General features: G+C 54.7%; 1 protein-coding gene across 1 annotated transcript in view; it reads right to left on the reverse strand.

Moving 5' to 3' along the window:
• Positions 1-7,911: 7,911 nt before the first annotated feature.
• Positions 7,912-27,233, reverse strand: part of drap1 (DR1-associated protein 1 (negative cofactor 2 alpha)) — a 34,697-nt gene continuing 15,375 nt past the window's right edge. The window contains exons 2-7 of the mRNA XM_060855365.1: positions 17,435-17,507; positions 15,700-15,793; positions 14,850-14,969; positions 13,213-13,315; positions 12,835-12,914; positions 7,912-8,858 (exon numbers count right to left, since the gene is read on the reverse strand). Coding sequence (XP_060711348.1) covers positions 8,723-8,858; positions 12,835-12,914; positions 13,213-13,315; positions 14,850-14,969; positions 15,700-15,793; positions 17,435-17,507 — 606 coding nt within the window. The 3' untranslated portion in view covers positions 7,912-8,722. The remainder of the gene's footprint in view (positions 8,859-12,834; positions 12,915-13,212; positions 13,316-14,849; positions 14,970-15,699; positions 15,794-17,434; positions 17,508-27,233) is intronic.

The raw sequence follows: 27,233 nt of genomic DNA on the forward strand, positions 1-27,233 counted from the left end.
CAGAGTAAAGCTCCCTCTACACTGTCCCCCCCATCAAACACTCCCCAGGACAGGGACAGCACAGGGTTAGATACAGAGTAAAGCTCCCTCTACACTGTCCCCCCATCAAACACTCCCCAGGACAGGGACAGCACGGGGTTAGATACAGAGTAAAGCTCCCTCTACACTGTCCCCCCCCCCCCCATCAAACACTCCCCAGGACAGGGACAGCACGGGGTTAGATACAGAGTAAAGCTCCCTCTACACTGTCCCCCCCCCCCATCAAACACTCCCCAGGACAAGGGACAGCACGGGGTTAGATACAGAGTAAAGCTCCCTCTACACTGTCTCTCCCCCCCCCCCCATCAAACACTCCCCAGGACAGGGACAGCACAGGGTTAGATACAGAGTAAAGTTCCCTCTACACTGTCCCCCCCCCCATCAAACACTCCCCAGGACAGGGACAGCACGGGGTTAGATACAGAGTAAAGCTCCCTCCACACTGTCTCTCCCCCCCCCCCCCATCAAACACTCCCCAGGACAGGGACAGCACAGGGTTAGATACAGAGTAAAGTTCCCTCTACACTGTCCCCCCCCCATCAAACACTCCCCAGGACAGGGACAGCACGGGGTTAGATGCAGAGTAAAGCTCCCTCCACACTGTCTCTCCCCCCCCCCCCCCATCAAACACTCCCCAGGACAGGGACAGCACGGGGTTAGATACAGAGTAAAGCTCCCTCTACACTGTCTCTCCCCCCCCCCCCCCCCCCCCATCAAACACTCCCCAGGACAGGGACAGCACGGGGTTAGATACAGAGTAAAGCTCCCTCTACACTGTCTCTCCCCCCCCCCCCCCCCCATCAAACACTCGCCAGGACAGGGACAGCACGGGCTTAGATACAGAGTAAAGCTCCCTCTACACTCTTTCCCCCCCCTCCATCAAACACTCCCCAGGACAGGGACAGCACGGGGTTAGATAGAGTAAAGCTCCCTCTACACTGTCCCCCCCCCCCCCCCCCATCAAACACTCCCCAGGACAGGGACAGCACGGGGTTAGATACAGAGTAAAGCTCCCTCTACACTGTCGTTTCCCCCCCCCCCCCCCAATCAAACACTCCCCAGGACAGGGACAGCACGGGGTTAGATACAGAGTAAAGCTCCCTCTACACTGTTTCCCCCCCCCCCCCCCATCAAACACTCCCCAGGACAGGGACAGCACAGGGTTAGATACAGAGTAAAGCTCCCTCTACATTGTCCCCCATCAAACACTCCCAGGACAGGGACAGCACGGGGTTAGATACAGAGTAAAGCTCCCTCTACACTGTCCCCCATCAAACACTCCCAGGACAGGGACAGCACGGGGTTAGATACAGAGTAAAGCTCCCTCAACACTGTCCCCCCATCAAACACTCCCCAGGACAGGGACAGCACGGGGTTAGATACAGAGTAAAGCTCCCTCTACACTGTCCCCCATCAAACACTCCCAGGACAGGGACAGCACGGGGTTAGATACAGAGTAAAGCTCCCTCAACACTGTCCCCCCATCAAACACTCCCCAGGACAGGGACAGCACGGGCTTAGATACAGAGTAAAGCTCCCTCTACACTCTTTCCCCCCCCCCCCCCCCCATCAAACACTCCCAGGACAGGGACAGCATGGGGTTAGATACAGAGTAAAGCTCCCTCAACACTCTTTCTCTCCCCCCCCAAATCAAACACTCCCCGGACAGGGACAGATACACAGTAAAGCCTCCTCTACACTGTCTCCTCCATCAAACACTGCCAGATGGGAGTATTCCTTTCTATAGTTGAAAGGCCAGTGGGAAATCAGGCTACTGCGTTGTTCCAGGAAGTATATCCTGGGATTTTTACTGATTCTGTGATAACAAAGTCAAAAACTCACAGGTCGAAGCAGGAGGAGAAGTCAAAGAATAAAGAGAAGGAAATTGAAGTTCCTTTGTCAGAGACTGATCAAAAGTTCAAGTAAAAATAACAGTTGGAGTACCACGTGGACGTTTTTAGTTAAGAAAAAAAAACGACAACAGAAAAGTGAAAAACCCTAAACAAAATCAGAAGTTGCTGGAAAAGCTCAGCAGATCTAGCAGCATCTGTGAAGAGAAAACAAAGTTAATGTTTTGGGGTCCGATGACCCTTCCTCACAACCGAAGTAGTTGTATCAAGAAGCGTACACAGAAGAAGAATGGGGGTGTTACTATCTTAAAAAAGACACCTTGAAGAGGAAAGAGAGACCACCACATATTCAGGCAGATGAGAAAGGGGCAGACGTTCACCACGTTGTATTACCAGTGGGCTGTAGAAAGGAGCTGTTGCAGGTAGCATAGGAGTTACCAGTGGGAGTTCATTTTGGTGCAAGAGAAACTCAAGCCAAGCTCAAAAACATTTTTATTGGCCTGGACTGCATAAGGATGTACCATATGCATATACCAACTTTACCACACATACCACTGTGTGTCAGGTAACTAGAGACAACTTCATTAGAGGCAAATAAAAAACTGCAGAGCTCAAATCCAAAGTAGACAGCAGGAGGCCGGAAGAACACAGCAAGGCCAGGCAGCATCAGGAGGTGGAACAGTCAATGTTTCGGGTAAAACCCTTCTTCGGGGGGGGGTGGGAGAGGGTGGAGGAGGGGAGGAGGAGGGAAGGGGAGAGGGGGTGTAGGAGGAGCTTCCGATAAAGGGTCTGGTGTGGGCAGGGTGGTGAAGTGGGGATAGGTGAAGACAGGCAGAGGGTTAGTCAATGGGAGAAATAAATCCGCTAGGTGGCTGGGGATTGAAGGGAGGTTATTTGAAATTGGAGAACTCAATGATGAATCCTCCAGGCTGTAAACTGCCCAGGTAGAACAGGAGGTATTGTTGGCTGCAATAAAACCAGCACTTTTAATAGCCATTACTCCATTTGAGTCTTAATTGATTGTGTAGGATCCCTACCTAAAACAGAAAAGTGGGAATCAGTATTCATTGACCATAATGGATGTGTCTACTAGACTTTCCAAGGACATTCTATTATGCAGTGTCACAGCTAAAAGGATTGTAGAAGACTTAGTCTTTAATGAGATATGGACTACCCACAAAAATACAAATCCGATCAAGAGTCAAATTTTACATCAAAGCTATTTAAGTGGTTCTGGATAGTTTACAAATAAAACAATTCAAATCCACTGCATACCACCCAGAATCATAGGGAGAGTTAGAATAGTGCCATCAAACTTTAAATACCATACTGAGGGCTTCTAGTCAAGACTATCTGGAGGATTGGGATAAAGGAATTCCATTTGGACTTTTTGCAATTAGGAATGCACCAAATTAATCTATCAAATTCAGTCCATTTAAAAGAGGTTTTGGACAAAGACCACTGAAATTAATTAAGGAGAAATTGGCGAGTCAGAGACCAAATAGTTGCCAGATGTGTCAAATTTTAGGGAAAGATAGAGCATAGGAGTTGGCCAGACACCATTTGAAAGTCGCACAGTATGTGATGAAACAGGGAATAGACAAGAAATCAAAAATCTGCAATTTTGCTTGTGGAACTAGTGTTAGTGATATTTCCAAAAGCAAGGTTTATTGGACCTTATCAAATTGAAAGGAGACTGAGTGAGGAGAATTATTTGATAAGAACACAGATAGGAAGAAATTTCACAGTCATAGAGATGTACACAGCACGGAAACAGACACTTCAGTCCTACCTGTCCATGCCGACCAGATCTAGTCCCACCTGCTAACACCTGGCCCATATCCCTCCAAACCCTTCCTATTCACACACCTATCCAAATGCCTTTTAAATGTTGCAATTGTACCAGCCTCCACCACTTCCCCAGACAGCTCATTCCATATACGTACCACCCTATGTGTGGAAAAAGTTGCCCCTTAGGTCCCTTTCATATTTTTCCCCTCTCACCCTAAACCTATGCCTTCCAGTTCTGGACTCCCCGACCCCAGGGAAGAGACTTTGCCTATTTATATTATCCACGTCCCTCATGATTTTATAAACCTCTATAAGGTGACCCTTCAACCTCCGATACTCCAGGGAAAACAGCCCCAGCCTATTCAATCTGTGGTATGGCTCAAATTCTCCAACCCTGGCAACACCCTTGTAAATCTTTTCGGAACTCTTTCCAATTTCACAACATCTTTCTGATAGGAAGAGGACCAGAATTGCATGCATTATTCCAACAGTGGCCTAATCAATGTCTTATACAGTCACAACATGACCTCCCAACTCCTGTACTCAATATTCTGACCAATAAAGGAAAGCATATCAAACCCCTCCTTCACTATCCTATCTACCTGCGACTCCACTTTCAATGAGTAATGAACCTGCACTCCAAGGTCTCTTTGTTCAGCAACACTTCCTAAGAACTTACCATTAAGTATTTAAGTCCTGCTAAGATTTGCTTTCCCAAAATGCAGCTCCTCGCATTTATTTTGGTAGAGAAGGAAAGCAAATGGAGAATGTGTTCCTGGTTACAACACAGTGTGAAGAACCAAGTTCAGAGGATTCTAAATTGGACATTCCTCAAATTAAATCTGATCATGAGGAAGTTCTCAAAATTGGGATAAACTGTTGCATTTCCTTCCAGATGAGAGTCGAAATGAGCTGAAAGAGTAATGGCAATCATATGGAGAGATATGTGAGAATAAGGTGGCAAGTCCTAATCTAATTACACATGGCATATATGTAGGAAATGCTGTTCCAATTAAGCAACATCCTTATAGACGTAACCCTCTAAAGTTGGCACAGGTTCGAAAGAAGCTTGAACGTGTGTTCAAAGACAACAAAATCGAAGTACAGCAAACGGAGCCCACCCACTGTAACTATTCCAAACATCAGATGGTCCCCAATAATTATGTGAGACCTATCGTAAAGTCAATCCAGTTACAAAGCTCGATTCATATCTGATTCCAGGTCTGGGAAACTGTATTAAGACGACAGGATTAGCAACTTCTATTTCTGAGTTGGTCTTAATTAGAAGACACTGATAGGCAACTTCATCTGAAAGAGCAAAGACAATTTTGATTTTTGAGACACTGATTTAGAGTCATGCCATTTGGTATGAAAAATGCACCAGGTCCATTTCAAAGACTAACCAACAGAGTTGTTACCGGATTACCTAACCATGTGGTGTACATCCCTGACCTGGTGATCTTTAGTTACACGTGGAAGGAACGTTTGTAACATCTACTGGAAAATGTTCTACCAATTGCAGGGAAGAGGCTTGATGATAAACCTGGCTAAGAGTGAGTTTGCAAAAGCCCAAGTCATGTTCCTAGGCCAGGTCATTGGACATGGACAGATGGCCGCGAGCGATGTGAAAACAAAGCTAACTGGGGAGTTTCCCATACCATCAACAAACAATGAGTGCTTTTATTGCAAGTTTGTACTGAATTCTAGCTGGGTGGTTGCTCCACTGACTGATTCTTTGAAGTGCAGAAAATTTCAGTGGACGGAGATCAGAAGGTATTTGACTGAAAGCTGTTGACCACTGGCTCACCGAAGTACACAAAGCTATTCAAGGTGGCTATCAATGTGGGTGTTGGACGACCAGGAGAAAATAGAAAGGCCTATTGGGTATTTTTCTAGAAAATTGAATATTCATCAACAGAAACATGCCACGGTCGAGGAGGAGGGTGGTGTTACATTTCAAAACTTGTATTGCCAGCAATGTGTCTGAAACAAATTGTACAGACTGATCATAACCCTTGGAGAAATGTAAGGACAAAAATTCCAGACTGTTCAGATGGAGTTTATTACAGCAGCCATTCAATTTGAAAATTACACGTGGCAGGACAAAAGGACGTAATTTTCAATGCATTGCCGTGACTCTGAAGAAAAAAGGTGGAAGCATTCAGTGGCAGGAGTAAACAGACTTCAGGAGTAAATGTTTGCATGCTTAGAGTCAATGTAATGTATATGTATTTAGTTCAGATAGAGTAAGAGTAAGGGTTTGTAAAAATTAAGCCATCTTTGAAGATTGATGGCTCTTTTTTTAAAGGGGAGAAGTGGATTTTGGCCTGGTTTCGTTTACAGAGAGATTGGGGCACAGGTTCTGAGCAGTTTATGAGAAGATAAACAACTCGCGAAGCTGTGTGTGTTTTTTTTTAAAAGACAGAATTAGAACAATACAAGCAGCCTGACCGCGTGTGATCAAGCTCCCACAGAACCAGAGATTTGGTCAAATGGATGATGTCGTTCCATCAGTTAAACTCACCGACTGCCTGCTCCTTGGAGTTGACATCCACCAACTCGAAGCCGTGCAGGAATGGCGCTGGCCATCCAGAGGAGAGGCATGGAGATGGTGATGCTGCCGAGCACCATCCTGGACCTGAGGCTCCTCCTCCCTGCCGCCATCTTCACCCCACACGTCCACCTTGCCGGAGCGTCACATCCGCCCGGTCACCTGATAGGACTTCCGCCCCGCAGAACGCTGCCCCCACCTTTGCGAGGGGACACGCAGCCCGAAAACCGACACATTCCAAACATCTCTCTCAGGCAAATGCACGCCACGGACACATCGGCCCAAATGGTTTTTTTTCCTCTAATGCCTTTTCTTTCTCTTGTTCAACTGCGGGACGTTCCAGGAGTGAACAGGAAAGGGTTTGGAGGGATATGGGCCTGGAGCAGGCAGGTGGGTCTAGTTTAGTTTGGGATTATGGTCAGCATGGAACGGTTGGGCCGAAGGCTGTGCGTCTGTACTCTGTGACGGCTTCCTGCTGTGTGGTACAATGCTGATAGGATGAACTACATCTCTCGTTTAACCGTGACTGTGGGATCCATGTTGGACATGGGGTGGACAGGTGGTGTGCAGCTGAACCTGAATCAACCTATCGTATAGCTGCAGCTAATTCATCCCCCACTCCCAATGTAAATCAGGAATTTACGCATGCTGCACTTTTGGAATACTGCGTTCAATTCTGGCCTTCCTGCTACAGGGAAGGATGCTGGGAAACTTGAAAGGGTTCAGAAGAGATTTACAAGAATGTTGGCAGGGTTGGAGGTTTTGAGCTACACGGAGAGGCGGGACAGGTTGGGGCTGTTCTCCCTGGAGTGTCGGAGGCTGAGGGGTGACCTTGTAGAGGTTTATAAAATGAGGGGCATGGATAGGATGAATAGCCAAGGTCCTTTCTCGAAGGGAGATGAACGCAGAGCTGGAGGGCATCGGTTCAAAGGTGAGGAAGGCTTAAAGGAGACCTAAGGGGCAACTTTTTCACGCAGAGGGTGGTGTATGCTGGGAATGAGCCACCAGAGGAAGTGGTGGAGGCTGGTACAATGACAACATTTAAAAGGCATCTGGATGGGGACATGAATGGGAGGGGTTTAGAGGGATGTGGGCCAAGTGCTGGCAAACGGGACTCGATTAACTTAGGATATCTGGTCGGTATAGACAAGTTGGCCTAAAGAGTCTGTTTCTCTGCGGAATAGCTTCGCTACTGCATACAATAACAAATGTGTAGAAATATCCTGTCCTTGAGGACAGCAGATCGGTGGACTGCCTTACTGCACTGAGCTGCCGAAGTGGGGCATTGTGTATATTGAAGGTTGAGACAGACGTTTGTAATCAGTGTGGAAATCAAGTATAATGGGAAAAAGACAGGAAAGTGCAGTTAAGGATTATCAGATCCACTGTGATCTCTTTCAACGTTGGGGGTCGGACTCTACGGGCCAAATGGCCTATAAAAGCTCATCCTTCTTTTGGTCTCAAAGCTTGGCATTTAACTGTCAGTCGTCACTTAACTGGTGCGTGCCCTCTGGTAACCAAAGTCCACTCGCCGACCGATCGTCTTGCGCGCTTGATAAAATGTCGCCACGAGAATTGTCCGGGCCAGTGTGCGAGGTGAGAGATGGGTGCCTTTGCCTGGCAACACTCAAGCCATCCCAACGCAGGAACGGCCCGGAGACTAAAGGAACTCCCCACGTCTCCTTCAAAATGCCTTTATTTATAGCCAGATGGACAATTTCAGCCACCACCACCCCCGCGCACATTCACCCCACCTCCCTCTCAAAAAAAAAACAACACCAAAGCATCTCGCTGACTGCAACAGCAGAGGGGAGCCACAACAGAAAAACCAAGGAACGGACATACGGAACAGCCACAGATTAGGATTCGCACGGATTTCAACAACGCAGCACTAGCGAATGTTGGCGGGAAACCCAAAAAGTCTGGTCAGATGAGAGCATGGATCGGCCCTCTTTCTTTTTTCCCCCAAAAAAAAAGCCTTTTCTTTCTCCCAATTTTTTACTTCACGTTTTACTAAAATTAAACGCAAAAATAATGCCAAAACACTCTTCCAGCTCTTTCCATCTGCTCCATCCAATTTCTTTTTAAATTTGAAGGTCAGGACCGCAGAGAACTGGGAGGTTTTTAAATTTTGGGGAGGGGGAAAACGAGGGCGAGGTGGTGGGGCACATACTCCACGCACACGAGAGACAAAGCGAGGGGGGATAAAACGATTTCAGAACTGCGACCTGGGCGCAGTAAAAAAAAACGAGACGAGAGAAAAAGGGGAAAAAAAAACGAAACTCCTGGATGACTGTAACCCCCCTCAAAGCCAACCTACCATCCCCACGATACTCTGCCCCCCGGATATGAAAAAATAAATCTTGAAAGTAAACGACACACGCACGCGCACACACATATACACAGACACACGCGCCCACAAACTGAATAAACCCCCCCCCCCCCCCAATTTCTATCCTCTTCTACCATCAGCTGGTAGCGAGACGCGAAGCTAGGAGTCGTAGTCATCATCCTCTCCGCCGTCTTGACACATCGGGGTGGCCGCGGGCATCGGTAGGTTGCCCAGCGCCGGCGAGCAGGTCGGCACGGGCAAGGCTGGCAGCGGACCGCTGAAGACTGACCGGGGGCTGGGGGACAAAACGAGACAGGGCCTGGGGTTTACACCTTTCGCAGACTCAGTGTCTCCCCACACCCCCTCCCCAACTCCGCGGGTTGACAACGTCACGCCCCGGAAACAGGCCGTTCAGCCCATCTGCCCGGCGCTGGCTCTGCTGCTCCACAGGAACCGAACCCCTCCCACCCCTCTTCGCCTTACCCAGTCTCCCCGGTCCTCCCTCCCCCGTGGGTCCTCACGAAATGGGAAGCAGGTGCAAGTCAGAAACGAAGACGGAAACTGCTGGAAAATCGACGGGGAGGAGAGAGCAGCAGTCGCCTTGGGGGTCCGGCCAGCCTTCCTAGGGAGCGGAGGCGGCCATTCGGCCCCTCCAGCCTGCCCCGCCAATTCAGTAAGATCGCGGCTGATCTTTCCAGCTCCAATTACCTGCCCAAAGCCCTAACCCTTTCGCTGTTCAGAAAGCTATCTTCGCCTTAAAAGCAGTCAGCGAGGTAGCCTCAACTGCTTCACTGGGCAGGGATTTGCACAGAATCACAAACTTTAGAGTGAATAAGTTCCTCCTCAGCGATTAAACTTACAATCAGAGTACAAATCTTGGCAAAATAAATTGTACACCCCTCATCTTGCGGTGATGTCCCCTAGTTTCACCCACCAGTGGAAACAACCTCTCTGCTTCTATCTGATCCACCCCCTCAGTAATGATATTTGTATAAGATCACCCCCCCTCCTCACTCTAACTTCCAATGAGTGGTAGCCCCAGTCTACTCTCTCTCTCCTCATAACCCAACCCCCTCAATTCCTGAGCCAACCTAACAGGGTTCACAGCTCCCACCCCATCCCCCTCGTTCACTCCCAGTGAAAAGGAATGGCACACACCCCCTACACTCTGAGTGAAGACATTCCCGCTGGATTGCCAGTCAGATCAAGCAGCGGCTCGCCCTCCTTCAGCTGCCCCCAAGTTCCAGTCTCGTCTGCGAGAAAGCATCCATCTTGTGCAGACTCCCTTCGCAACCATAAAAGATGGCTTGCCGCTGCGCCCAAGAAAGTGTTCTATCCGGGTGCACCGCGGCCTGGTACGGTAACCGCCGTGCCCAGGACCGTGAGAAGCGACAGGGCGCTGTGAACACAGCCCAGCCCATCACCCACACCCAACCTTTCATCCACTGACTCCACCTACACTTCCCGCTACCTCGACATCAAAGAAGTCTCCCGCTACAGTTATACTCTCTGGCACCTTGGTCCATCGGGCAGAAGATATAAAAGTCTGAATACACCGAACAGATTCAAGAACAGCTTCTTCCCTGCCATATTCAGACTTCCGAATAACACTCAAATGGTAGCTCTGAGCTTTCTGTCTCTGTGTGACTGTAATCTGCAGCCTGTTCTGCTACCCTGATGCACTTTGTGTGGTATGATCTGTCTGTACAGCATGCAGAACAACACTTTTCACCGTGCCTTGGTACATGTGACAATAAATCAAACTCAAAAAGACCGCAATCACAGGAACGTAGGTCATGAGGAGGAGTAGGCCACTCAGCCCCTCTGCTGTTGTCCCTCATGGCTGACCTTCGACCTCAGCACCATTTCCCTGCGAGATCGTTAATATCTCAAAACCTCTCCGTCTCATCCTCTGGTTGACGGCATTCCTCCTTATCTCGGTCTCAAAATAGCCAACCCCTTCTCCGGAGTCTGTGTCTCTGCCCCTCCCCACAGACTGGGTCTCGACCCATTCCCCAGCTAAAGGCAGGAGATGGAGGAGGGGAGGGTTTCCCCTTCCTGCCTTGCCCCCTGACCTGGGCCTGTACCAGATTCGCACGTTTCAGTCAGACCCACCTCTTCAGTCTCCAAAACACAGGCCCGGTCTCCTCAACCTTTCCTGATGGATAATCCCGTCATCCCAGGGATCTGTCTGGTGACCCTCTGGAGTCTGGTCCTAGCCTGTACGGAGTCACACAGCACTGAAGCAGACCCTTCGTCCAACCAGTCCATGCCGACTATAACCCCAAACTAAAACTAGTCCCACTGCCTGCTCCTGGACCATATCCCTCCAAATCTTTCCTATTCATGTGCTTATCCCAATGTTTTACATCCGCCACTTCCTCTGGAAGTTCATTCCACTCTGTTAAAAAAAAAGTTGCTCCTCATGTCTTTTTAAAATCTTTCACCCCTTACCTGAAAAAATACACCCTCTTGTCTCAAAATCCCCCCACCCTAGGGAAAAGACGCCTGCTGTTCACCCTATCCATGCCTCCTCATGATTTTATAAATCTCCAATAGGTTGCCCCTCAACCTCTGATGTTCCAGTTTAAAAATAAAAGCCTCAGCCTCTCCTTATATCTCAAACCCTCCATTGCCGAAATCAGGAGCCCAGGGCACTGGGGAGGTCTCCTCTGGCCTACATGAAACATGGAGAGAGATTACACCTGCCTCAGGTGGCAGTGTCTCATTGAGCAGATAGCATCGTCCAATAGTGGAGCACTCCCTCAGCATTGACAGGAGACTGCCGCATATCGTTGCGGGAATCAAAGTAGAGGAAGGCTGTGGCTGAGCTGACAGTGGTTCCAACTCCCAAGTTCCTCTCTGCGACACCTCCCACGTTACCCGAGACAATCAAAAGCCTGCCTGGCCTCGAACGTGCTGATAGGCCCGGCTCTCTGAACACCACCCACAAAGGGCGGCACGGTGGCACAGTGGTTAGCACTGCTGCTTCACAGCACCAGGGACCTGGGTTCAATTCCCACCTCAGGCGACTGACTGTGTGGAGTTTGCACGTTCTCCCCGTGTCTGCGTGGGTTTCCTCCGGGTGCTCCGGTTTCCTCCCACAACCCAAAGATGTGCAGGTCAGGTGAATTGGCCATGCTAAATTGCCCGTAGTGTTAGGTAAGGGGTAAATGTAGGGGTATGGGTGGGTTGCGCTTCGGCGGGTCGGTGTGGACTTGTTGGGCCGAAGGGCCTGTTTCCACACTGTAAGTTAGCTAATCTAATCTAAAACGACTCGCTGAGGCTGAAGTCGTCCTCATCACCTCAAACGCGAGACACCCCCACTCTGAACTAAGATTCCCACCAAGGAAGGGTAGCCCCAGCCCTGTCAGGGCCCCTCAGAATCTCCACAAATAACCTCTCGATCATACACGCTCCCGGGAGCCCAGGTGCAGCGTGCTTCATCAGGCAAAACCCTCCAAGCAGGAATCAGCCATGTGACTGTTTTCTGCCCGGCTTCTAATGCCAGCACACCCCCCTCCTGCAGTCAGGAGACCAGAGCCGCACACGCCACTTAAAACGCTAAACTTGTAGCGAGGCTTCCAAACTTTCGTAGCGTCGTACAAACACAGAAACAGACTCTTCGGTCCAACTCGTCCACAAGTTTCCCCAAAGTAAACCAAACTGGCCCAGTTGCCTGTGTTTGGCCCGCATCCTATTCACGTAACTCTCCAAACATCTTCTCAACGCTGTGGCTGCACCTGCATGCGCCACTTCCTCAGGAAGTTGATTCCACACGCGAACCACCTCCCCCACGTGAAAAGGTTACCCCTCGTGTCCTTTTTAAATCTTTCCTCTCTCATTTCACACGTACGTCGCCTAGCTCCGAACTCCCCCTCTCCCCCCCACCCCCCAACTCCCTCCCCCCCACCCCGAGGGAAAACATCTTTGGCTGTTGACCTTATCTGTGCCCTTCACAATTTTGTAAACCGAGAGAAAGATCACCCCACCCCACTCCCACCTCCTAATTCCTTCCCTTCGCAATAAAGGTCACTATCCCCCTTCTGCCTCTCGAAAGACTTGCTGCATTGGCATACTAACCCTTTTGCGATTCATGCACCAGGATGCCTCTGTGCCAGCCTTCTGCAGTCTCTCTCTCTCTATTTAATTAATGCTCTGCCCTTCCTGCTGAACCAAGCTGCTGCCATGCCTGTGCCCTCTACCCGAGTCCATGCCGACAATCCCACCCACCCATGTCACTCTGTCCCTCCTCCCGGGGAGTGCCTCACCTCTGGACCTGGCGTCCGGGCTTATCCGCGCTGGACCGGGATGCCTCCTCTTCGTCCGTCTCGCTGTCCTCCGACTCTTCCTGCAGGTGAGAAGCAGGAGTGGATTGCGTGAGGTTATGGGGAGGAGGGCTTTCTCGACAAAGGAGACGCAGGGGAACGGAAAGCCCGGTCGCCGCGGCTGCTCCCTCCGCACGGAGTGGGGTTTGGGATAGTGCACCGAGGCACCGGCGGTGGGGAATTGGCACCGTAGCTTTCCTGGGCACAGGGTGACCGCAGCTGGAGTTTCTGGGCACACGGAGGGGCATGGCCGATCACAGCAGGGTCAGACTTTGGGGGTGGGGGGGAAATGCAAACGCCTGACCTCCCCCCGACACTCACCTCCTGCTCCGACTCGGTGCTGGACTGCTTCCTGTCCTTGGCTTTGGGCCCCGGTCCCGCTCCTCCATTTGTGTTTCTCCGTCCGGATCCGGGCTTCCTCCCCCTGAGCAAAGACAGAAAGGTGGGCGCAATCAACCACCAAAAGTTTAAGGATGACACCAAAATTTGTGGTAGAGTGTAGAAGGTTATCGAAGATTACAAAGAAAATTCAATCAATTTGGGTCAATAAGGTGAAGACTAGCAGTTTCATTTGGATAAGTCTGAGATATTGCATTATGGTAAAAGGGCAGGAGTTATATAATTAAAACTAGGGCCTTGGGTAGTGTTGTAGAACAGAGATACCTCGGGGCATAGGTACATAATCCTTCAAAGTTTCCATCACAGAGAGAGAGGGTGGTTAAGAAGGCGTTTAGTACAGTTGCTCAGACCTTTGAGTACAGGAGTTGGGACAATATGTCGAGGTTGTACAGGACGTTGGTGTTCAGGAGTTCCGAGTCCGGTTCTGGTCGCCCTGTTATAGGAAGGATATTATTAAACTGGAGAGGGTTTCAGAAGAGATTTACCAGGATGTTGCCGGGAATGGAGGGTTTGAATTATAAGGAGAGGTCGGGTAGGTTGGGACTTTTTTCACTTAGAGGTCTATAAAATCCGGAGGGATATCGATAAGTTGAACGACAGGTGTCTTTTCTGGGGGAATTTCATGACTACAGGTGTCTTTTCTGGGGGAATTTCATGACTACAGGACTTATTTTCAAGGCGTGAGGAGAAAGATGTAAAAAGGAAGGCACAACGGTCAATTTTCTTACAGAGAGTAGTTCGTGTGTGGAATGAACTTCCGGAAGGAGTTGTGGATGTGGGTAAAGTGTTTAAAAGACAGTTGGACAAGTACATGAATAATTTTTAAAAATTCAGAGGGATATGGGCCAGGAGCAGGAAGGTGAGGGACTAGTTTAGTTTGGGATTAGGAGCAGCATGGACTGGGCAAGGACAGCACCTTCCTGTCCCCTAAAGAACATCAGTAAACCAGCTGAGTTTTTAAAAAGACAGTTGCCAATACACCAGCTTTTAATTCAAAGCTCAGAGCAAGGACTTTGTAGATAACGCAAAGATAGAAGGGAAGTGTGTTGTGAACATGATGTGTGGAGGATGTAGACAGATAGGGAGCAGTGGCAGGTGGAGGACACCGGCCAGGACAAAGCAGCCCACTGGATTGGCACCACATCCACTCCCTCCACCACCGACAGTGCTGCAGTATACACTATCTGCAGATATTCACCAAGGCTCCTCAGACCGCACCTTCCAACCTCTCAACCTCTACCATCTAGAAGGGGCAGCAGGTATTTGAGAACACCATCTTGACCTGGACATCAAGCGCCGATCCTTCAGGTCGGAATCCCAGAACTCCCTCCCGAAGGGGCACGGTGTGGGTGTCTCTAGACTGCAGCGCTTCAAGGTGACAGCTCCACACACCACCTTCACCAGGGGCAATTAGGGATGGGCAATAAACGTTGGGCCCAGCCAGCGATGGATTGTGGGTCATTGCAGTGGGTGTGTTCTGGGGGGGTGGCATTACCCAATCCAGAGGAGAGCCTGGGGATTGCTGGTTGATGATTGGTCGTTCATGTCTCTGTACCTACCTCCGCGGGGTCTTGTCACCTTCCATGTGGTTGTCCTCATTATCGCCTTGCATGTCTGGCACAGAGGCGACCAGATCCTTCAGAAAATCAAACTGCTGCTCCAACTCAATGCACTGCTTCCTGGAGACAAACATATCAGAGAGTTAGATTTACGCTCCGCTGTGTCTTCACTGCGGTATCCCATCAATCACTCACAGGGGAAGGAACAGCACCGTTAGATACAGAGTAAAGCTCCCTCACAGAGTAAATCCCCATCAAACCCTCCCCAGGACAGGGTTAGATACGCAGTAAAGCTCCGTCTACACTGTCCTCCCCATCAAATACTCCCAGAACAGGGACAGCACAGGGTTAGATACAGAGTAAAGCTCCCTCTACATTGTCCCCCATCAAACACTCCAGGACAGGGACAGTGTGAGGTTAGATACAAAGTAAAGCTCCCTGTACACTGTCCCCCAAACACTCCAGGACAAGGACAGTGTGAGGTTAGATACAAAGTAAAGCTCCCTCTACACTGTCCCCCATCAAACCCTCCCCAGGACAGGGACAGCACAGGGTTAGATACAGAGTAAAGCTCTCTCTACTCTGTACCGTCAGTGCTGAAGCCTCATGCTTTGCTGTCCCCAGTGTAAGCCCAGGAGTTTGTCACGGAGTCTCTGGAGTCCAGGTCTGGCACGAAACATCGCCTGGTCGATCCGTTATGGCCCGGTATCCTGCCAACTGCTGATGGATGGGCGAGGTCTGGGGGGGGAACAGCCCAATCTCGGCAGCACTGAACGGGATACCCAGAACCGATTATACAGGTCGCTGACAGAAACGGGTGGGAGTGTCACATGTGCGCGGTTTCCCTTACAGGTGAGACGTAGTCATGGTCTTGGCGTTTCGCGACTGGGTCACATGGCAGGCCTTGGTCAGTAAGGAATCCAGGAACAGCTCCAGGGCTCGGGCTGACCACTAGCGAGTCAAGGAATCCGTTCTGGACATTAAAAGGAGGACGCTCTCCCCAACCCCGTGGGCTGAGAGACCGTGTGAGGCAGCATACTACACTGGGCTGGGGAAAAGGTCTGACCGATCGCTGCACATTCCCAATTCTAGGCTGCCGGCTAACCTCCTAACTTGTTCACCCAGGGATTCAATCTACCGCCATCTGAATGCAGTCAACGAGCCCTGTCCTCAACGCAACCAGAGACAGACAGTTCCCAATGCTCATAGAAGAATAGCTTCCCTCTCCCGGTCACACAGCACAGACCCTTCGGTCCAATCAGTCCATGCTGACCATCCCAAGCTAAACTCATCCCGCCTGCCTGCTCCTGGCCAATATCCACCCCCCTCCAAACTTTTCCTATTCATGTCCTTAGCCAAATGTCATTTTAAAACTTTATAACTGTACCCATGCCCACTGCTTTGAGCAAGTGTGCAGTCTTAAATGTAACACACTTGCTGCAGGGAATGTGGGTAGTGGTCCATAGTAAGGAAGCTGAGAGCGCGCGAGACAGAAAACAGCCAGAGAGCGTTTCTCAAGTTTCTCTAGAAGCTCAGGCTAATGCTCACAGGTTCAAATCCTGCAGATGGGAAATGTGAATTCAATTTTTACAAAAAAATGAATTTAAAGTGAGCTCATTGGTGATTGGGGAGGCCACTGTCAATTGTCATCGATAAAAGAAAAATAGGGACGGAATCAGTCGTTCTCACCTGGTCTGGCCGTCACACAACTCCAGACCCATAGAGTCAGAGACGTACAGCACGGAAACAGACCCTTCAGTCCAACCTGTCCATGCCGACCAGATATCCCAACCCAATCTAGTCCCACCTGCCAGCACCCGGCCCATATCCCTCCAAACCCTTCCTATTCATATACCCATCCAGATGCCTTTTAAAATGTTGGAATTGTACCAGCCTCCACCACTTCCTCTGGCAGCTCATTCCATACACACACCACCCTCTGTGTGACAAAGTTGCCCCATAGGTCTCTTTTATATCCTTCCCCTCTCACCCTAAACCTATGCCTCTTAACTGCCATCTGGGGGTGGGGCAGTGAGTGCTGGCCTAGTCAGCGAAGCCTACACCCTCTGAATCAGAACAATGTGGATCAGGCATTGAGGGGCTGAATGGCCTACTCCTATTTGTTTATGGTCTTCCCAATGCCCTGAAGCTGTTAGTTTTATGATCAATCTCTCCTGATTAGCTTTCTTAATTACAATGGCGCACTTGCAAACTAACCTTTTGTGATTCGCACACCTCGATCTCTCTGCCCTGGGACTTCACTCATTCTCTGACTAAGTAATACCCTGCTTTTTCTATGCTTCCTGCCAACGTGCGTGGTAAACTTTCCTACGTTACCCTCTGCCTGCCCGATTGTAGCCCACTCTCTCCACCAACTGGACCTCCAGCCTCCTTGATGTCAGCTTCATAACGTGCTCTCCTTCCAGCTTTGGGTCATCTACAAAGTCACTGCAGGGTCCCTCTGCCTCAGAACAGGACGGTGGGCATCAAACCCACACCAAGCCCAGTTCACCACGGGAGTGTGCCACCACCACCCTGCACTTCCCCTCAGATATAGGAGGGAGGATTCAGGGCTTGAAGGATACAGATTATCACTGGAACAGCAGCAGCCACCTTTCCGATCTCCTCGTCGGTCTGCATTATTTTCTTTATTCTGGCCTGCGATTCAATCAGAACAGAGAGTCAACGGCCACCCAGACAGCTCGATTGCACTGTCACTCTCTCTCTCTCTCACACACACACCCCTCAGGGCTTCCTCAGCTCCTACAGCCTTCCATCGCCCAGACCCTCCTGTCTCTCTGGTCCCGCTGAGTCTCCAGGTTGTCTCTCTCGCTCCCTGTCCCTCTACGGCCTTTCTGTTTGCGATCTCCCCCCCCCCCCACCTAACCTTGCTGTGTAACCCCACTGCTCCTCCTGGCCCTCACTCTCCCAGCAGTGAAAAGGGTCCTCCCAGTCTCCAATCACCCAATGCCCTCCAAGAGTCCAAGCCTCCCCACTCCCATGTCATTCTTGATACCACCCACCAATTCCCACTACCCCCACCCCCTCAACCCTCTAGGTCCTCCAGACCCCCAATCCACCACCACACCCCCTCGCCCCAACCTCCTCACTCCGAGTTCTTGCCAGCCCTTCATTCCTCCTCCCCAGATCCTCCCAGTTCTACACCACCCCATCTACACAGTCATCGAGCACAGAAACAGGCCTTTCGGTCCAACCCGTCCATGCTGACCAGATATCCTAAATTAATCTGGTCCCATTTGCCAGCATTTCCCTCTCAAACCTTCCTATGCATGTACCCATCCAGGTGCCTTTTAAATGTTACAGAGCGATAGAGTCAGACAGCATAGATCCAACCAGTCCCTGCTCCCAGACTAAACTAGCCCCACCTGCCTACTCCTGAATGATATCCCTCCAAACCCTTTCCTATTCATGTCCTCATCCAACTGTCTATTAAACATCGAAACTACACCCCATCCACCACATCCTCGGGAGGATTTGTCCACACACATAATTCTGTGGACAGTAAATTGCCCCTCATGTATTTTTTTTTAAAAAATCTTTCTTCTCTCATATTATAAAAATATACCCCCTAGTATTGAAAGCATTCCCGCCCCCAGGAAAATGACATCGCCACTCACTTTACCAATACCCCTCATGATTTTATACACCTCTACAAAACAGTCCCAGCCTCTCCCTATAACCCAAACCCTCCATTCCCGGCAACATCCTGATCACTCACTTCTCAACCCTGAACCCTACAGCCCGAAACGTCGATTCTCCTTGTGCTTTTCCAGCACCACACTCGCGACTCTGAGCTCCAGCAGCTGCAGTCCTCACTGTTCTCTCTTCGGAACCCCCTGCTAGTTTAATAGTACCTTCCTGTAACAGGGAGACCAGAGGTGGACACAATACTCCGGAAGAGGCCTCACCAATGTCCTGCACAACCTCAACATGGCGTCGCAACACCTCCTTAACCATCGTATCTATATGTGATGCAAACGTCAAAAGAATTACGTACCTGAATCCCTAGATCGCTCTGTTCCACAACACTATCACGGCTCTACTTTGAATTGTATAAGCCGTGCCCTTGTCTGTTTTACCAATATCTTTCATTTATCCAAATTAAACTCCATCTGCCCCTCTTCAGCCACTGACCCAATTGGTCAAGATCTCTTTATAATCCAAGCTAACCTTCTTCACTGCCCACTCTCCCACCAATCCACAAAATCACTGACCATGCCTTCGATATTCTCATTTATAAAAATGACCAACAAAGAGGTCCCAGCAGAGATCCCCGTGGAACATCGCTGGTCCAAAATAACCACCCTACGGATAGCTCAACCTGACCGAGTCCCATTTGCCAGCACTTGGCCCACATCCCTCTGTACCCTCCCTATTCATACACCCACCCAGGTGCCTTCGCAATGTTGTAACCGTATCCACCTCCACCAGCGCATTCTGCAAACGAACCACTCTGTGGAAAAGGCTGCCCCCTCAGCTCCCTTCTAAATCTTTTCCCTCTCACCTTAAACCGATGCCCTCTGCTTTAGAACGCTCCTCACCCAGGGGAAAAAGACACTTGCAATTCACCCTCATTATTTTATCAACCTCGTAATGGTCACCTCTCAGTCTATTCAGCCTCTCCTGACCAGTCAACCCTCCAAACTTGTTTTAACATCCTTGTCAATCTTTTCAGCTCCCTTTCAAGTTGAGTGACGTCCTTCCTATAGCAGGGCGAACAAACTGCACGCAGTACTCCCAAACATGGCCTCAATGTCCTGTACAGCTGCAACACGACAGCCCAATTCCTAAACTCCATGTTCGGACCAATGAAGATAAGTGCACCAAAATGCCTTCTCCACACCCTGACTAGCTGCCACGCCACTTCCAGGGAACAATGCACCTGGAGCCCTTCTGTTTGACAACCCTTCCCAGGGCCCTATCATTAGCTGGCCAAGTCCTGCCTGGTTTGTCTTCACGAAAATACAACACCTCGCATTTATCTAAATTAAATTCCATCTGTCACTCCTTGACCTTTCTGATCAAGGTCCTTTGAAATAAGCTCCTTCGCTGTCCACTACACCATTAATGTTAGTATCATTCATAAACTTATTAACGATAGCTCCCGTGCTCACACCCAAATCATTTATACAAAGTGACGAAAAGCGGTGGACCCAACACCAATCCTTCCAGCACACCACTGGTCCAGTTTGAACTCTCCATCCATTGTATTTGATCTCATTTTGTATCTAATTGACTAGTTCTCCCTGAATCTCTAGCAATCTAACCTTACTAACCAATCTACCAGGCAGAACCTTGCCAGAGGCCTTGTGAAAGTGCACGTAGACATCATCTACTGCCCTGCCTTCATCAATCTTTTTGGCCACCTCTTCAAACAAGTCAATCGAATTTGAGAGACACGCTATCACGCGCTCGCAATCCCGAATCCATCCTTGCCTTTCCAAATGCATGTGAATAGTGTCTCTCGGAATCCCACCTCTCCGAAGCCCCCGATCCCCCTCTCCCAGTCCCCGTCCCCCCACCCCCTCCGAAACCCCCGACCCCCCCTCTCCCAGTCCCCGTCCCCTCACCCCATCTGAAACCCCCGACCCCCCCCTCTCCCAGTCCACGTCCCCCCACCCCCTCCGAAACCCCCGACCCCCCTCTCCCAGTCCACGTCCCCCCACCCCCTCCGAAACCCCCGACCCCCCCTCTCCCAGTCCCCGTCCCCTCACCCCCTCCGAAACCCCGACCCCCCCTCTCCCAGTCCCCGTCCCCTCACCCCCTCCGAAACCCCGACCCCCCCTCTCCCAGTCCCCGTCCCCTCACCCCCGACCCCCCTCTCCCAGTCCCCGTCCCCTCACCCCCTCCGAAACCCTGACCCCCCTCTCCCAGTCCCCGTCCCCTCACCCCCGACCCCCCTCTCCCAGTCCCCGTTCCCTCACCCCCTCCGAAACCCCCGACCCCCCCTCTCCCAGTCCCCGTTCCCTCACCCCCTCCGAAACCCCGACCCCCCCTCTCCCAGTCCCCGTCCCCTCACCCCCTCCGAAACCCCGACCCCCCTCTCCCAGTCCCCGTCCCCTCACCCCCGACCCCCCTCTCCCAGTCCCCTCACCCCCGACCCCCCTCTCCCAGTCCCCGTCCCCTCACCCCCTCCGAAACCCCGACCCCCCTCTCCCAGTCCCCGTCCCCTCACCCCCGACCCCCCTCTCCCAGTCCCCGTTCCCTCACCCCCTCCGAAACCCCCGACCCCCCCTCTCCCAGTCCCCGTTCCCTCACCCCCTCCGAAACCCCGACCCCCCCTCTCCCAGTCCCCGTCCCCTCACCCCCTCCGAAACCCCGACCCCCCTCTCCCAGTCCCCGTCCCCTCACCCCCGACCCCCCTCTCCCAGTCCCCTCACCCCCGACCCCCCTCTCCCAGTCCCCGTCCCCTCACCCCCTCCGAAACCCCGACCCCCCTCTCCCAGTCCCCGTCCCCGAAACCCCGACCCCCCTCTCCCAGTCCCCGTCCCCCCTCTCCCAGTCCCCGTTCCCTCACCCCCTCCGAAACCCCCGACCCCCCCTCTCCCAGTCCCCGTTCCCTCACCCCCTCCGAAACCCCCGACCCCCCCTCTCCCAGTCCCCGTCCCCTCACCCCCTCCGAAACCCCCGACCCCCCCTCTCCCAGTCCCCGTCCCCTCACCCCCGACCCCCCTCCGAAACCCCGACCCCCCCTCTCCCAGTCCCCGTTCCCTCACCCCCTCCGAAACCCCCGACCCCCCCTCTCCCAGTCCCCGTTCCCTCACCCCCTCCGAAACCCCGACCCCCCCTCTCCCAGTCCCCGTCCCCGTCCCCTCACCCCCGACCCCCCTCTCCCAGTCCCCGCCCCCTCACCCCCTCCGAAACCCCCGACCCCCCCTCTCCCAGTCCCCGTTCCCTCACCCCCTCCGAAACCCCCGACCCCCCCTCTCCCAGTCCCCGTTCCCTCACCCCCTCCGAAACCCCCGACCCCCCCTCTCCCAGTCCCCGCCCCCTCACCCCCTCCGAAACCCCGACCCCCCTCTCCCAGTCCCCGTCCCCTCACCCCCGACCCCCCTCTCCCAGTCCCCGTCCCCTCACCCCCGACCCCCCTCTCCCAGTCCCCGTTCCCTCACCCCCTCCGAAACCCCCGACCCCCCCTCTCCCAGTCCCCGTCCCCTCACCCCCGACCCCCCTCTCCCAGTCCCCGTCCCCTCACCCCCGACCCCCCTCTCCCAGTCCCCGTCCCCTCACCCCCGACCCCCCTCTCCCAGTCCCCTCACCCCCGACCCCCCTCTCCCAGTCCCCGTCCCCTCACCCCCTCCGAAACCCCGACCCCCCCTCTCCCAGTCCCCGTCCCCTCACCCCCTCCGAAACCCCCGACCCCCCTCTCCCAGTCCCCGTCCCCCCACCCCCTCCGAAACCCTGACCCCCCCCTCTCCCAGTCCACATTCCCCCCCCCACTCCAAAACACCTGACCCCCTCTCCAAACACCTAACACCCTCTCGCAGTCCCCAGTCCCTGACCCTCTGTCCTATAAAAACCCTGACCCCCTCTTCCAGTCCCCATCCTGTCTACCCCTCCAAAACCCTGACCCCCTCCCCTATTCTCCATCCCCGCTCCCACTCCAAAACACTTGACCCCCCTCCCAGTCCCCTCTCCAAGAACCTAACACCCTCTCGCAGTCCCCATTCCCTCTCCCCCTCCAATTCCTGACCTCCTCTCCCAGTCCCTGACCCCCTGTCCTGCTCCAAAAACCCTGACCCCCCTCCCAGTCCCCATCCAAAACCCTGACCCACTCTCCTAGGCCCCATTCCCTCTCCCGCTCCAAAAACCCTGACCCCTCTCCCTTCAAAAACCTGACCCCCTCTTCCTGTCCCTATCACCCCCTCCTCCACCAAAAACCTGACCCCCTCTCCAACATCATGACCTCATCTCGCAGTCCCCATCAACCTCTCCACCTCCCTAACCCTGACCCCCTCTCCCAGACCCCATCCTCTCTCCCTCACCAAAAGCCCTGACCCCATCTCACAGTCCCCATTCCCTCGCCCCTCCAAAGCCCTGACCCCATCTCACAGTCCCCATTCCCTCGCCCCTCCAAAGCCCTGACCCCATCTCACAGTCCCCATTCCCTCGCCCCTCCAAAGCCCTGACCCCATCTCACAGTCCCCATTCCCTCGCCCCTCCAAAGCCCTGACCCCATCTCACAGTCCCCATTTCCTCTCCACCGCCAAAGCCATGACCGCCGCACCCAGTCCCCATTCTCTCTCCACTCCAAAACCCTCACCCCCTCCCCCAGTCCCATCTCCCTCTCCAAAAACCTGGCCCCCCTCTCCCAGTCCCCTCTACAAACACCTAACATCCTCTCGCATTCCCCATTCCCCCTCCCCTCCAAAACCCTGACCCCCTCTCCCGTGGCCCACCCCCTTCCCCCAAAACCCTGACCCCCTCTCCCAGTCCCCGTCCCCATCCCAAAACCCTGACCCCCTCTCCCAGTCGCCATCCCCACTCCAAAACCTGACCCCTCACCCTGTATCCATCCCCTCTCCAAAACTCTGACCTCCTGTCCCAATCCCAATCCCCCTCTCCCACTCCAAAATCCTGACCCCCCTCCCTGTGCCCATCCCCTCTCCCCCTCCAAACCCGTGACCCACTCTCCCAGTCCCCATCCCCTCTCCTTCTCCAAAAACCTGACCCCCACTCCCAGTCCCCTCTCCCTCTCCCACTCGCCAAAGCCTGACCCGTCTCCCAGTGCCCATCCCCTCTCCCCCTCCAAAACCCTGACCCCTCTCCCATTCTCCATCCCCTCTCCTCCCCCAAAACCCTGACCCCCCCCTCTCCCCGTCCCCGTCCCCAAAACCCTGACCTCCCCCCTCTCCCAGTCCCCGTCCCCAAAACCCTGACCCCCCCTCTCCCAGTCCCCCGTCCCCAAAACCCTGACCCCCCCTCTCCCAGTCCCCGTCCCCAAAACCCTGACCTCCCCCCTCTCCCCGTCCCTGACCCCCCCGTCTCCCAGTCCCCATCCCCAAAACCCTGACCCCCCCCTCTCCCAGTCCCCGTCCCCAAAACCCTGACCTCCCCCCTCTCCCAGTCCCCGTCCCCAAAACCCTGACCCCCCCTCTCCCAGTCCCCGTCCCCAAAACCCTGACCTCCCCCCTCTCCCCGTCCCTGACCCCCCCGTCTCCCAGTCCCCATCCCCAAAACCCTGACCCCCCCCTCTCCCAGTCCCCGTCCCCAAAACCCTGACCTCCCCCCTCTCCCAGTCCCCGTCCCCAAAACCCTGACCTCCCCCCTCTCCCAGTCCCCGTCCCCAAAACCCTGACCCCCCCTCTCCCAGTCCCCGTCCCCAAAACCCTGACCTCCCCCCTCTCCCCGTCCCTGACCCCCCCGTCTCCCAGTCCCCATCCCCAAAACCCTGACCCCCCCCTCTCCCAGTCCCCGTCCCCAAAACCCTGACCTCCCCCCTCTCCCCGTCCCTGACCCCCCCGTCTCCCAGTCCCCATCCCCAAAACCCTGACCCCCCCCTCTCCCAGTCCCCGTCCCCAAAACCCTGACCTCCCCCCTCTCCCAGTCCCCGTCCCCAAAACCCTGACCTCCCCCCTCTCCCAGTCCCCGTCCCCAAAACCCTGACCTCCCCCCTCTCCCAGTCCCCGTCCCCAAAACCCTGACCTCCCCCCTCTCCCAGTCCCCGTCCCCAAAACCCTGACCTCCCCCCTCTCCCAGTCCCCGTCCCCAAAACCCTGACCTCCCCCCTCTCCCAGTCCCCGTCCCCAAAACCCTGACCTCCCCCCTCTCCCAGTCCCCGTCCCCAAAACCCTGACCTCCCCCCTCTCCCAGTCCCCGTCCCCAAAACCCTGACCTCCCCCCTCTCCCAGTCCCCGTCCCCAAAACCCTGACCTCCCCCCTCTCCCAGTCCCCGTCCCCAAAACCCTGACCTCCCCCCTCTCCCAGTCCCCGTCCCCAAAACCCTGACCTCCCCCCTCTCCCAGTCCCCGTCCCCAAAACCCTGACCTCCCCCCTCTCCCAGTCCCCGTCCCCAAAACCCTGACCTCCCCCCTCTCCCAGTCCCCATCCCCGTCCCCAAAGCCGTGACACCCCCCCTCTCCCAGTCCCCGTCCACGTCCCCAAAACCCTGACCCCCCCCCCTCCCAGTCCCCGTCCCCGTCCCCAAAACCCTGACCCCCCCCCCTCCCAGTCCCCGTCCCCGTCCCCAAAACCCTGACCCCCCCTCCCAGTCCCAGTCCCCGTCCCCAAAACCCTGACACCCCGGTCCCCGTCCCCAAAACCCTGACCCCCCCCCTCCCAGTCCCCGTCCCCGTCCCCAAAACCCTGACCCCCCCCTCCCAGTCCCCGTCCCCAAAACCCTGACCCCCCCCTCCCAGTCCCCGTCCCCATCCCCAAAACCCTGACCCCCCCCAGACCCATCCCCGTCCCCAAAACCCTGACCCCCCCTCCCAGTCCCCGTCCCCATCCCCAAAACCCTGACCCCCCCATCCCCAAAACCCTGACCCCACCCTCTCCCAGTCCCCATCCCCAAAACCCTGACCCCCCCCTCCCAGTCCCCATCCCCAAAACCCTGACCCCCCCCTCTCCCAGTCCCCGTCCCCGTCCCCATCCCCAAAACCCTGACCACCCCCCTCTCCCAGTCCCCATCCCCAAAACCCTGACCCCCCCCCTCTCCCAGTCCCCGTCCCCGTCCCCATCCCCAAAACCCTGACCACCCCCTCTCCCAGTCCCCATCCCCAAAACCCTGACCCCCCCCTCTCCCAGTCCCCGTCCCCGTCCCCATCCCCAAAACCCTGACCCCCCCCTCTCCCAGTCCCCATCCCCAAAACCCTGACCCCCCCCTCCCAGTCCCCGTCCCCAAAACCCTGACCCCCCCCTCCCAGTCCCCGTCCCCAAAACCCTGACCCCCCCCTCCCAGTCCCCGTCCCCATCCCCAAAACCCTGACCCCCCCCAGACCCATCCCCGTCCCCAAAACCCTGACCCCCCCTCCCAGTCCCCGTCCCCATCCCCAAAACCCTGACCCCCCCATCCCCAAAACCCTGACCCCACCCTCTCCCAGTCCCCATCCCCAAAACCCTGACCCCCCCCTCTCCCAGTCCCCGTCCCCGTCCCCATCCCCAAAACCCTGACCACCCCCTCTCCCAGTCCCCATCCCCAAAACCCTGACCCCCCCCTCTCCCAGTCCCCGTCCCCGTCCCCATCCCCAAAACCCTGACCACCCCCTCTCCCAGTCCCCATCCCCAAAACCCTGACCCCCCCCCCCCAGTCCCCGTCCCCGTCCCCAAAACCCTGACCACCCCCCCCTCCCAGTCCCCGTCCCCGTCCCCAAATCCCTGACCCCCCCCTCTCCCAGTCCCCGTCCCCGTCCCCAAAACCCTGACCCCCCCTCTCCCATCCCCGTCCCCAAAACCCTGACCCCCCCCCTCCCAGTCCCCATCCCCAAAACCCTGACCTCCCCCCTCTCCCCGTCCCCGTCCCTGACCCCCCCGTCTCCCAGTCCCCGTCCCCAAAACCCTGACCCCCGCCTCTCCCAGTCCCCGTCCCCGTCCCCATCCCCAAAACCCTGACCCCCCCCTCTCCCAGTCCCTGTCCCCATCCCCAAAACCCTGACCCCCCCCAGTCCCCGTCCCCATCCCCAAAACCCTGACCCCCCCCAGTCCCCGTCCCCATCCCCAAAACCCTGACCCCCCCAGTCCTCGTCCCCATCCCCAAAACCCTGACCCCCCGTCCCCATCCCCAAAACCCTGACCCCCCCTCTCCCAGTCCTCATCCCCAAAGCCGTGACACCCCCCCTCTCCCAGTCCCCGTCCCCAAAACCCTGACCCCCCCGCTCCCAGTCCCCGTCCCCGTCCCCAAAACCCTGACCCCCCCCTCCCAGTCCCCGTCCCCATCCCCAAAACCCTGACCCCCCCCCTCCCAGTCCCAGTCCCCATCCCCAAAACCCTGACCCCCCCCGTCCCTATCCCCAAAACCCTGACACCCCCCTCCCAGTCCCCGTCCCCGTCCCCAAAACCCTGAACCCCCCCTCCCAGTCCCCGTCCCCATCCCCAAAACCCTGACCCCCCCCGTCCCCATCCCCAAAACCCTGACCCCCCCCAGTCCCCGTCCCCATCCCCAAAACCCTGACCACCCCCCCTCTCCCAGTCCCCGTCCCAGTCCCCGTCCCCATCCCCAAAACCCTGACCCCCCCCAGTCCCCGTCCCATCCCCAAAACCCTGACCACCCCCCCCTCTCCCAGTCCCCATTCCCGTCCCCATCCCCAAAACCCTGACCCCCCCCCCCAGTCCCAGTCCCCATCCCCAAAACCCTGACCCCCCCGTCCCCATCCCCAAAACCCAGACTCCCCCCCTCCCAGTCCCCAAAACCCTGACCACCCCCTC

Source organism: Hemiscyllium ocellatum, chromosome 46, assembly GCF_020745735.1.
Source record: "Hemiscyllium ocellatum isolate sHemOce1 chromosome 46, sHemOce1.pat.X.cur, whole genome shotgun sequence".
Classification (NCBI taxonomy): domain Eukaryota; kingdom Metazoa; phylum Chordata; class Chondrichthyes; order Orectolobiformes; family Hemiscylliidae; genus Hemiscyllium; species Hemiscyllium ocellatum.